Below are 12619 nucleotides of genomic sequence, written 5' to 3'. Positions count from 1 at the left end.
CTTGCTGCCATATTCTGGATAAGCTGGAGGGGTTGCAGAGTGGAAGAAGGAAGGCTCAGGAGGAGGCTGTTACAGTAGTAAAGTCTAGAGAGAGCAAGGGCTTGAGTCACAGTGAGCCTCGGAGGGAAAGTGAGAAAAGGTAAAATTCCTTTGAGAAGGAAGAGCTGATAGTTGGACTTCTTGGCAATGTCCTGAGTGGGAGGGAGGAAGGAAAGAAAGAGGAGTCGAAGATGACGCCAAGGTTTCTGGCTTCATTTGAAGGCACAGCGGGCGAGGCCAAGGAGGAAGGCCAGTGTGAATGGAAGGAGGGAGCAGGGGCCCCAATGGGAAGGATCTCAGTTGTCCACATGACATTTCGGCTGAATGCCCGTGGAGCCTTGCAACAGATGCACTTTCTGGAAAAATACTATCTTGCATTTGTAGGTGGATTAAATTAAGGAGCACCAGACTAGGAGAACAGAAGCAGCTTTGGGGGAGGATAAATGTATTGCTTCCCAATTGCCCATTAAGCAAGACAGACCGCTCTGTTTAGACATGGTTTGGAGTTTCCCAGTGCAGAGTTGGCTTATACTGTGAGCCTAACTCAGCTGTGGAAAGGTTATCCCTTCCACACCTGAGTTAGGCTCACAGTGCTGACCATGTATGATATCAAATTGATGTGGCTGTAATATGTATAAGAGACACTAGCCATCATACCCTAAACTCAGGTATGGCTTATAATCAAAGTTTACAACTGCCACCAAGATAGTAACTTTCATAGTTATGTTGTTTGCGAACAGAGGTGAATATCCTAAGTGCAGCGTCTGTGCTGAAGTAACTTGGCTGGCTATCAGTGTAGATGTCAAGAGGGCACCTGTGACCTGAGCCTGCTCTGTACCGCTGGAGAGCAAGCACTGCAGATCAGGATACTGATTCAGCAGGGCACAGGTGTAAACTATATTTTAGGCATGGAGTTAGCTTGAAAGGGGGACCTGCTCAGGAGGCCACCCTTTCTAAGATAGAATTACCCACATCATGTTATAAGTAATAAAAATCAAAAAAGCTAGGCTTTCCACACCTATGCCAGATGTCAATTTTTCACATCTCTGCCCAACTGAAAGAGGTTAAAGCTCTCCCTGAGCAGACCCAAAATTCCAACCCAACCCAATAAAAGAAAGCTTTCCCTTTAAGAGGAATGGTTTCTTTTCACATTATTATTATTATTATTATTATTATTATTATCATCATAATTATGGTATTTATTGAACACAGACCTAGCTTTGGGAAACAACAGATCATAACTCAATGTTAGTAGCAAGTATTCTGATACTATCACAGCTTCGCCAAAGTGTTTTGGTAATCTTACATTTTCACCCGACACATCAAAAGAATCCATTTACCAAACTTGAAGAAAACCCTGCCAGTTTCTGACGTCCCGTACGCTTACGGTTCAATGCGGGAAGCGAAGAGTCAGAAGCACTGATCCTCCAGCAAGGGAGTTTCCCACAGGGGATACACACTATTAGACTTTTTGCAGCACACTCAATGAATTTAAGTGTTTTGGAAACTTACTGAGTGTTTTCCCATCCTTCAAATTATCTGCTGGAGACACTGAGGAGCTCAGCAAAGCACAGGGGAGAAAAATTAAAAGCCAAGATGGCAGACCAGCCAATTATAGACTTGGTCCAGTCTCATGAGTCCAAAGAAGTCTTAGGTGCACTCATGGAAAACATATGTGAGAGGAAGATTCCACAACGAGCTACCCTTCGATGTAGCACTAAAGCTTGGAGACTTGGCCTGATCCCAGGCAAGATTTTGAAATCTTCTTTATCAACATATGTTAAAAGATGAAATGGTCGGGATTACAAAAATATATCAACGTTTATTCCATAACACACAGTAAAAATGTGACCTCTTGGTCACATTTGCAAATCGCAACAACATAAAACATGATTTTATCACAAAACAATAACGGGTTACTTGATAATAGTATCCTTTTTACTATGTTGGTCTATCCAATTATACACAAGAGCTAAGGTGATGTAAGTAGCCTATGGGTGACATTAATCAGCACAATTCATTTTCGTATCTTGAAAAGGTCCCCATATGTGTTGTGTCGACAGAAATTAGTCTGTTTCCAGCCTTATTCTTGAGCACACGTTTAGACTGTATCAGTTATTCAAACAACATTTGGTCATCCGTGTAAGGCTTTCTTCAGGACACAAAAACCCAAGAGTGAGGGTGTAGGATGTCGTATTAGAGGTCCTATTGCTTTCTGTACCAACTTATCTACAATAAACCAGAAAAACATTCATATTTTACTGACTAATCATAATTATTTTTGTCTCTTTCTCATATCTGCACACTGGGTTAGGCAGTTCTACCAACACATAAACAAATCTTCGTGCACATCATTTTCTGCTTCTATTCTATGTCAGATGAATTACTTTGGAGCCAAACTATTTGACCATGTGTTTCTAATGCAGGGTGAGATCACTCCATGCCGTTCTTTGCATCGCAACGTTATTGCATTTATTTCTTTGTGCCCAAAAGGGGGCCATAGTAATTTATTTATACAAGAAGGGGAAGGAAAGGGAGGGTGGGAAGGGGTGGAGGGGGGGAGGAGAGGAGGGAAGGAAACATGTATTTCACGTGTTATTTCATCACTAACTGTGATCAATCTAATTACAAGCAAAGAAAAGGGGAAGCCCAAGGTGCATACCCCCAAGTTTTTTGAGATGTTGTCAAACAATGCTAAATCAAGGAAGGACCACACTACGTCTTTTGATAGTGAAGCTGCGAAAGCAAAGTAGAGAACACCAAGTTGCTAGATTTTTGTGTTTGGTATATCTTATACAAGCCCCATTTTCATGTGTCATTTAGTGGGCGCCTACCTGATGTGCACGGCGATTGTCATCAAAGATGTGACATGTATGGATAATTTTCTCTTTTTGCCGCTGTATCTTTAAACAAAAATGTGTCATTGCCGAAGCGTCAGAACCGCGTGGAACTGGACACGGGGGAGGGAGGGGGCAGAAAGAAAGGGGGAGCTTGTTTTACCCAAAGCACATGTAGTGCCGATATAAAGGCATATGTCCAGATTTTGTGTATAATTGGATAGACCAACATAGTAAAAAGGATACTATTATCAAATAACCAGTTATTGTTTTGTGATAAAATCATGTTTTATGTTGTTGCGATTTGCAAATGTGACCAAGAGGTCACATTTTTACTGTGTGTTATGGAATAAATGTTGATATATTTTTGTAATCCCGACCATTTCATCTTTTAACATATGTTGATAAAGATGATTTCAAAATCTTGCCTGGGGTCAGGCCAAGTCTCCAACCTTGAGTGCTACATCGAAGGGTAGCTTGTTGTTGAATCTTCCTCTCACATATGTTTCATAGTCCTCTCCCAATGAGCCCCCAATAAAAAAGCGGACATCCTGTATTTTGCTCACTAAGTGTTTACTGACTCATGCAAAACAGACAATCGTGGAAAACAGACAATCAGAGCTCTCACCAAATTTCACGCCACAGATGCAGGCCCTCACTAGAGGTTCCAACACAGAGACGAGGGAAGACACTAAAAAAAAAATACCCTGTCCCAGTCATTCAGTGTGAGTTGTTGGAGAAGTTTGTGGCCAGAGGTGGGTCAGTGTTACAATAAGCATGAAAGAGTAGCAATTAGAAGGTGCTGGAACAGGAAGAAGAGATGGCAGTGACTGAGGAGGAAATGGTAACAATTATCGGGAGGTTGGAGCTAGCGAAAGTAGCAACAGCTGAGAGCAGTGAGGTCGGTAACCCCTTTGTGGGCAAGGTTAGAAAGGCACAAGGAAGCTGGAGATGCCCGAGAGATGGTGGCAGGAGGAAAGAGATCCTAGCAGGAAGTAGTCAGTGTGTTGGAAAGGGGTCCTAAGATGTGAGGAGAGCAGGAACCCCGAGTTCAGGTAGAGCGGATTGCCAACGAGCAGAGGAGACCGTTACCACCGTGACAGAGATGCTGTGGTGATATGAACAACCGGTCTGAGAGACTTAATACTAATATTTGCATGCTTGATGAGTGAGGTTGGAAGAAAGGGTTCAGGGTGGGAACCACTAGGAAACCCACCGTGCCATTGTGAGGTGAGTGAGACATTTGGTTTACCTTTCACCTGCCCTGGTGAATTTATATATCAATACAAATTTGTGAACACACTATTCCGAGTTAATCTTCTTTGTATTCTACATAGGCCTCCTGACAGCACCCTCTAGGCAAAAGGCACTCTAAAGCACCCATTTTGGTGCCTTAGTCTAGCTCAAGACTTCATTCTGTAGAAGGTGACGGGGTGGAAGGTTCAAATTGTTTTCATGTGATCTTTGGCCCCATCACTGTCTATAGTGCGAAGCCTTGGGTTCGCCTTAGCTACCAAGCTTGATGCCTTAATGAGACTTGGTTCATTTTGTCTTTGTAAATAAACAGTGAGAACTAGGGAGAAGGCACATTAAGACTTTAATAATGTTCACATTATTAGCAGGGCCGGTGCATTAACTAGCATTGAAACTAGTTCATGGCATGCCCCCCAGACTGGCTCTACCTTCTACTATTGTAGAGACAGAAAATTATTTAACATTGGACACATGCACAGGATTACACATCATCATACCAACCTGCAGATTATTCCTGTTGAAAAGCAGAGAAGGGCCAATATGTCCACCTGGTTCCAGAAGTACTCAATGTAATACTTGCACCTTTTCTTAAGTGACATTTCCTGTGGTCCATCGAACAGCTGCCGAAAACGCAATAAGGTATGTCAAAAATGTCCACAATTTCATGAATAATTCTCAGTTTACATCCAAACAGTTTTCAAAGCTGTGTAGAATGAATTAGGTCACATGAGAAAAGACCGAAGATTGCATAACTAACGTGTGCTGTATAAACGACATACATGCTATCAATCCACCTCCCTCCTGGATTCATCTGCCATGTGGCAGAATTCAACTACAGCAGACGTATGGACTGGAACTTGGACGACACCCAGTAAGGCGTTCAAGAAGGTGCAGGGATGACAGAGTAAATTAATCCAAGATAAGTATATTCATGGCCATAAACCGTAATCTACTTGGCATCCATGGACCTATGTGCCGACTTTGACAGCATAAACAGAACAAAACTTTGGGCCAATTTCAAAGAAATGGGCATGCAGATACACTGTTTTCAATATTGCTTGAAATGCATTGATTCGAGTAGTAGGGTGGGATACCTTTCATCAAGCGTTTCAGGTGACAGTTGGCCCTGCCCTTTTATCACGCCCCTAAACCCCTATACATTTGACTGAGCCCATATACATGTAATGCCCCCCCAAATGTATATAAACCTGATAAGAACCCTGCTGTAGTGTATATAACATTTGATGGTGATGCATCCAAACCCCTATACATTTAATTGAACCGCAATACATTTGATGACCCAATACATTTTATATACATTTTATATGAATTGTATATACATTTGATAAGAATTCCAGTGAGTTTGCTATACAAATGTGATATAGATTTACTCAAACCATTATACATTTAATTGAACCCCAATACATTTGATAAGAACCCGAACTTGTCTATATAAATTTGATATACATTTGATTGAGTGAGTGATAAATCTTTATTTCAGAAGAATACAATCCATAAAAGATACAACCATAATATCAAACAATACCATAAAAATTTGATAAAAACCGATCTATAAAATAATAACAATCTGCACAGCAGCAGCATGTCATTAATATTTAGCAGCTCATAATATTGTATACACGTTCAAATTCCCATATCCATCATTAATCAATATATTTTACGTAGAAATGCAGACAAAATATTTGCTGTAATGCCACCCCCTAAGACACATTTCTTTAATTTTTGTTGCATAAACATGTTAAAATAGCCCCAACTCATGTTTCACAAATCTATGTAATTAATTGTTAATACTGGGCACGAATCTAACATTAATATAAATGTTCTCGAAGTCTCCAAGCACTTTTAATAAATAGAACCAAAGACCAAGCTATGGATGGGGGATACTGCATCCAGCAGAAAGTACGGGGCTAGACGGTACTGCCGAAAGCCTCCACACTTGAGTAACGGAACCAAGTACTTGATTTGATTTGGTTTAACATTTGTTACGCGCAAAACATTATGGAGCCAAGCAGGAATACTGCATCTAGGTGCAACATTTATCATACTTGCTCAGGTTAAGTTTAGTCACAGAGTTCCTCAATCAGACGAACAGAAAGGTTTTCAGCTTTGAGCAGAAAGCACCAATTGAGGGGGCATTCCGCAACTCAGCTGGGAGAGAATTCCAGAAGCAAGGGTCTTTCATAGAGAAACAGCGATTCCCCCTGGTGGCGTAGTAAGAGAGGGATGACCAACACATATTGGCAAATGAACGCAACACTCAGGGGGGCTGATAAAGCTGAATTTTAGATATCAAGTATCTGGGTGCCGTCCCTTGGATACATTTGTAAATCAAACTCAATGTTCTAAACTCAATCCTTTTTCTGACACACAGCTAGTGCCGTTTTCTCCGATTTATGGAGATAGGAGCACATTTTGAAAGGTTATGCATCAATCTAACAGCAGCGTTCTGGCCTACCTGCAGACAAGGAGTTGACTTTCTGAGGCACCCAAAAGAAGGGTGCCATAGTAGTCGGGACTAGACTTAACCATGGTCCCCACAACCACCGCCCAATCCATTTCTGGGATGAACTGTAGGGTAGGTTTTAATATCATTAGTTGGTAGAAAACAGCTTTTACTCTCTCTGAGACCTGTGCATTATAGTCGAAGGATACCTGCCAAAGGCAACAAAGGTTTATTTTTACTTTGCTGGAAAAGGAGGTATTTGCATCAAAGATGGCAGGAAAGGAATAGGTGGCATGATCCTCCTTACAAAGAATTTTTGGGCCAAATACTTTTAGCCCTGTTTTGTTAGGATTAAGCTGAAGTTTGCTTTCCGTCATCCAATTTTTTATGGCATTGGCACAAGCTAAAAAATGATCTGTTGCTTCCAGAACAAATTTTAATCTGACATAAATGTGCATGTCATCCGCATAGCAATGGCACTCCAGATTAAATCTTGAAAAGATTTCCATCAGAGGGCGAAGATAGATATTAAATTGGAGACAATGATGACCCCTGAGGAATAAAAAGTTCCAAGTTTACCTACTTGGGTCCTATGTTTTCCAGAAAAGAGGAGAACCACTTCAAAGTGGCCTACGAGACCTTAGCAACCATCGAAAGTCTCTTCAGCAGCTGGCCCGAAGTCTACCGCCCCAAAAGCCGCTGACAGATCGAGCATGATCAACATGCTTAGATCACCATCGTCAGTGGCCCTTAGAATGTCATCCCACACAGCCACCAAGGCGGTCTCAGTCCCATGGCCGGGTCTGAAACTGGACTGGAAGATATCTAGATAAGTCTGCAGCTGTGTGGGGACTATTCTTTCCAAAATCTTTGTTGTCCAGGGCAGGCCTGCAATAGGCTGATAGTTTTAACACCTGATGATCCAGGGTGGGTCTTTTCAGCAAGGGTGTAAGGACCAATTTCTTAAGTTCTTGTGTCACCATCCCCTTGGTTACGGAAACATTCACAAAATGTTTCAAAAAAGGTTTCAAAGATGACGCATGTTGTACTGCCAGGTAAGTTGGGATAGTGTCATAATGATGATTAGTAGGTTTCAACTTAAGAATCAAAGCCTCAATTTCCTCTGAGTCTACTGGTGATAATGATAAGGAGGATGACACAGAAGTAGCAGTCTTTAGGCAATCCTCATTTCGGTCAGGCATTATTATGGTAGTGGTTTGTGAGTCAAAATTCTCACAAATAGTTTGAACCGTATGATTAAAACATTTTTAAATCATTGGCTAGGGTGCAGGAGGGGGATAGTTTCAAAGAAGCACAAGATGGAAGGGAGAGGTTCTTAATTGTGGCAAATAATTCCTTGGCCCAATATTTTGAGGCAATAATTTGACTTTGAAAGAACTGTGATTTTGCCTGAACAATTCCTTGTTTGTAAGCCGCCGATGTCTCTTTGTCATCATGGCGGGAAGTTAGGTCTTTAATTTTCAGCCAGATTTTTTCCTTCCTTCGATTATTCAGCTATAGTTCTCAAAGCTTAAGAAAAACAGGCATTATTTCTGTTTTTATTTTGCTTCCTAGACTTCAGGGGTGCCCTAGTATCACAGCAGTTCTGCAGGGAGGCTATATTAATCAGCTAATATTTTTCACCGTTATTTTCCACTCTGTATGGTAGAAGAGCCCTTTCGCTGCGAGACATAATAGAGTTTATATGGATATTTCTCTGCGGGTCTACATGCTCAGAGAGTATGGAAAACATCACAACCATAAGATCGGACCAACTTACTGGCATATTTTTTATATGGTGAATTCCCAGTGCTCTATATAAAACAATATCCAGACAGTGGCCCAGGTTGTGTGAGGTGGTGGAACTCAGAGATAATAAATCGTGTGCAGTCATTATTTCATTAAGTCTTAGCCAATCTATACTACCAGAGTCATAACAACATGCATTAAAGTCCCCAAGAATCATCAGTCTTGCGCACTGTAACACCTCTGATGTGAGAAATGGCTCTAGATTTTCAAAAAAATCCCAGTGGGACCAAGTGGTCGATAGCAAACGCACAACCCGCACAGAGTCACTAATATGCAAAATGAGGACATCGATAGTGGGCAGGTAATAACCTGAGACTGTTCGCCCCATTGTAGGCCGCAAAATGTTGTTTTGAAAACAACAGCGATGCCCTCCCCAACCCCTCTTATGCTCCCAATTTTCAAATTTGATCAGAAAGCCTGGAGGAACAAGCAAGTGGAAATGCGAGACACAATTGGTTTGAAACCAATTCTCAGTAATGAAAAGACAAAACAAATTCCCTGAAATCAAAAGGTCATTCAACCCAATAGCTTTTTCAATGATGACCTTGCATTAAAAATGGTCTACACTTCCTCCTAAAATGGTCATACTCGGGCCAAAAGAGGAGCAAGTATGCCATAACCTCGATAGCGGCTTGAAACATTGGACATTTTGCCTCTAGGCTTCGGCCCAACCTCTTGCTTAAGACCTCAACCAGCAACAGGCGCTCAAACCGGGCTCTTGTGTTGGGTGCCCTTTGAAATGTATAGTTGGACCCGATAACATAGCCCTTAATGGTGTTACTTGATATAATCATCAGGCGTCTATTAGTGGGTTTCGTCATCTCTTGAGTTTCTCTGGCCTCAATTTTTATTTTCATTTTAACAATGCAGCATACACTCATATTTATTTGAGATGGATTATCAGACAGGTTTATGGCATCAATATTGCCAACATCTTCCTTATATTAATACACTCTATATTATTATATAGAAACACTTGTGTAAAGGCGCGTTATAAATGCCATATCATATATCATATAATTCGTCAGCCACCCGATTTTATTCATATCCTTTTTTTCCCAGGAGGCCTTTTAACAAAGTCTGGGTTAGCATAGCCATCGGGTTAGACCATACACAAGGCCACAAAAGGGTGAGTTCCAGGGCCAATGAATCCGCAAGGAAACTCAAAGCTAGCTCACTACGCACAGCAACGTTCGGTGCAGAAATTGGGAGGCCGAAGAGCTATTTTAGAAAACCATTTTCCTCTCTTTGCATCATTTTGTTATGCGCAAAGCCCCATATTGCTGCGCCACATCTAGCTGCCCCCACGGTGCGAACATTGTAGACCTTTTTTATGATATTTAAAGGTTGCTGCTTATGTTGTTTCATGAACCTAGCAATACCCCCAATTGATTGTTTCATGAGTGAGGCCTGTTTAATAGAGTGGGCGGCCACAGCAAATTTCTTGTTGAAGCAACTGTCAAGATAATCAAACTGGTTCACTCTGGAGACCGAAAACCCTTCACACCATACCGGAGGGAATTTATGGTTTTGTTTTTGCCCACAACACATCATTACTGCTGACTTGTTCGAGTTCACTTGCAAATCCAGGTCTCTCATACAAGAAGCACATTTATTGACAAAGACCTGCAAGGCTCTGTGTGTTCGCGCAATGAGAGCCGGGTCATCAGCATATATCAGGGCTGGAATTGACATCCCTCCAACGCTTGGGACATCTGCTTTACACTCATCCAGCTTTTCTAGCAAGTTATTGATATACAGGGAAAACAACAGGGGCGCACCGCTGCCTGACACCAGTGCCAATCGCAAACCAAGGGGTACAATGCCCACTGCTACCTGATTTTATACATGCATCATTGTTACTATGCATCATTTTTAGACTATCCGAAATAGTAGGTGCCAGTTATAGGACCTGATCACGTGCGATCATTTACTGCGATTGACTTAGTAGATCAGGTGGAACATAGCAAAATTAGTATTGCTAATGTCTGGTTTGATTCTACTTCTATACTAGAACAGATCTTAAAATATGAGTCCGAAATATTTCGTGTTGGGCTTCTCTTGTGACATAGTGGATATATGTCCTGAGAAATTAAGAATGTCCAACCTTTACAGTGAGAATAACAACATTACTAATAAGGGAGGACCTGCTGCCAGGTTGCAGCGCGTAGTGAGCCCTAGTCCTGTCATCACTAATCAGCAAATAAATAAGAAAATGAAAGTACCAGCTAGCAACCTAACCCAGCATACTGTTTGTGATATAAATTGTAGTGCCACTGATGGAATCAAAACTGTAAAAACAAATGCTGAAAATTCTGATGAGACAGGATACTGGCAATGGCTTCCACTCGCCTTTAAATCTCATTTGTCCCAATTAAGTCAATATATTGTACACATGGAACATCAGAGGGTTTAATCACCTATTCGGAGAAAATGGTTTGTGGAGCAAAATAATTTTTTTTAGCATCTTTGTGATACAGGAAACCTGGTTAATAGGCAATTTGCTGCTTGATGGAAGATTAACCATACAAAACGCTGCCTTAAAAGGTCGACTTGGCCGGCCCGAAGGCGGTCTGCTGATCACAGTAAGTCCACTGTGGTCTGTTGTGGAGATTCCTTGTGACTCCACATCTGTGTTGGTCGGTAAACTATCAAGGCCTGGTACAACCATCATCATTATAGATGTATACGACCCCCCGTTAAGAGTAAGGAGAAAAAACAATTTGAAAGTCGTTAAAGACATAGGGGGTCATTCCGAGTCGGGCAGTAGGGGATACCGGGCACCGGTAAGGAGACCGGTGCCGGTAACCCGCTACTGCCCGATTCCGAGGTCCCCTAACGGGAACCGTAAGGGACGTGTGGTCGGACCACACGTCCCTTACGGGTCCCGTTAGGGGACCAGGGCGCAAATAACAGGCTTGCCGTTCGCGAGCCCGTTATTTGCGACCTCCCCATTCCCATTGAGCCCTATGGGGCCTCAAATGGGAATGGGGAATGGTTTGTTCAATGGGGACTTACCAGTCCCTCCAGGGTCGGAATGGACTGGTAAGTCCCCATTGAACAACACCAGAGTCGATACCGGTATGGGAGGCAGCCATGGAGTTAATTGCTCCATGGCTACCACCATACTCGGAATGACCCCATAGTGACGAAATATGAGAGAAAATCCCTTCATATGCGATGGGAGACTTTAATGCAAATATCATCTTACCGGATGTGGAAACAGAAGTAAACTTTTGTTACAGCCCAAACAGAGTGACTACACAAATAAGTAGCAGTAGTCCTTGGGTCAACATGCTTGCAGAACACGAACTGATGAGTCTAAATGGTTGGTGTCGTAGTGATAAACAAAGAGGATTCACGCGTGTTAGCGGAAAGAGTGCCTCTACCCTCGACTATGTGTTCACTAATGCAATTGGACTAGAAAGGGTGATAGACATGGGGATAGCATCGCGTGATGAGAGTGACCACCTTCCCCTGTGTGTATTGCTCAAGAATCTTGAAATAGTTCCTTGTGAGAAGAGTTATGATAAATCTGGTCATATTTTCTTAAATAATAAAGGAAATCATATGCAATGGCATCCAGTTAATCTCGCCAACGGAAACATTGTCTGCGAACAACTGATGGCCACCTTTGTTGATGATTGTCAAAGAGCCAGTGGGTGTGGTTGGAACATAAGTGAAGTATTCACGTCAACCAATGAGCAAATTAAGATCCAGGTGGCCTGTACATGTGAATACAAATTTGCACAAGAACGTACCAACATGGTACTGAAAAAACGAAATAATTTTTACCCTAAAATAAACCAGGAAAAGAAAAAAACGTTGTTCCATAATTGCCACTCTACTCTTGTCTCCGACATGGCAAATTGATGCTGTGGCAGTAAACATTAAAATTAAAAAGGCTAAATCACATTCTAGAAAATTGTTACGGCAACATAAATGATCATGTGAAAATGAGTGTTGGTTAACCATTGCTTACCTGGCCACTACAAAGAATACAGTGGCAATATGGAAGGAAATAAGGGCAAATAAAAAGTGGCAACTACCAATTAATTGCATTCCTGAAGAGGTATGGGCTGATCAGATAACAAAAACTTTGGGCATTGTTGATGGAAATAAGACAAATATTGTAATTCCTGATATACCGTGACATGCTCAGATATTCAGGGTATAAGTGAACATTTAAACAGCTCCTGAGCGTGTGGCCCTGATG

General features: G+C 41.8%; 1 protein-coding gene across 2 annotated transcripts in view; it reads right to left on the bottom strand.

Moving 5' to 3' along the window:
* The window catches only part of LOC138528636 (transient receptor potential cation channel subfamily M member 2-like), a 1006635-nt gene that overhangs the window by 278322 nt on the left and 715694 nt on the right, over positions 1–12619 (bottom strand). For both annotated transcript variants that reach the window (XM_069640452.1, XM_069640453.1), the window contains exon 16: positions 4632–4750. In XM_069640452.1, coding sequence (XP_069496553.1) covers positions 4632–4750 — 119 coding nt within the window. The remainder of the gene's footprint in view (positions 1–4631; positions 4751–12619) is intronic.

The sequence above is a fragment of the Ambystoma mexicanum genome, chromosome 7q (assembly GCF_040938575.1).
Source record: "Ambystoma mexicanum isolate Mex_15411 chromosome 7q, UKY_AmexF1_1, whole genome shotgun sequence".
In the NCBI taxonomy this organism is placed as follows: Eukaryota; Metazoa; Chordata; class Amphibia; order Caudata; family Ambystomatidae; genus Ambystoma; species Ambystoma mexicanum.
The sequence above is the reverse complement of the archived record's forward strand: the minus strand, read 5'-3'. Positions and strand labels throughout refer to the sequence as shown.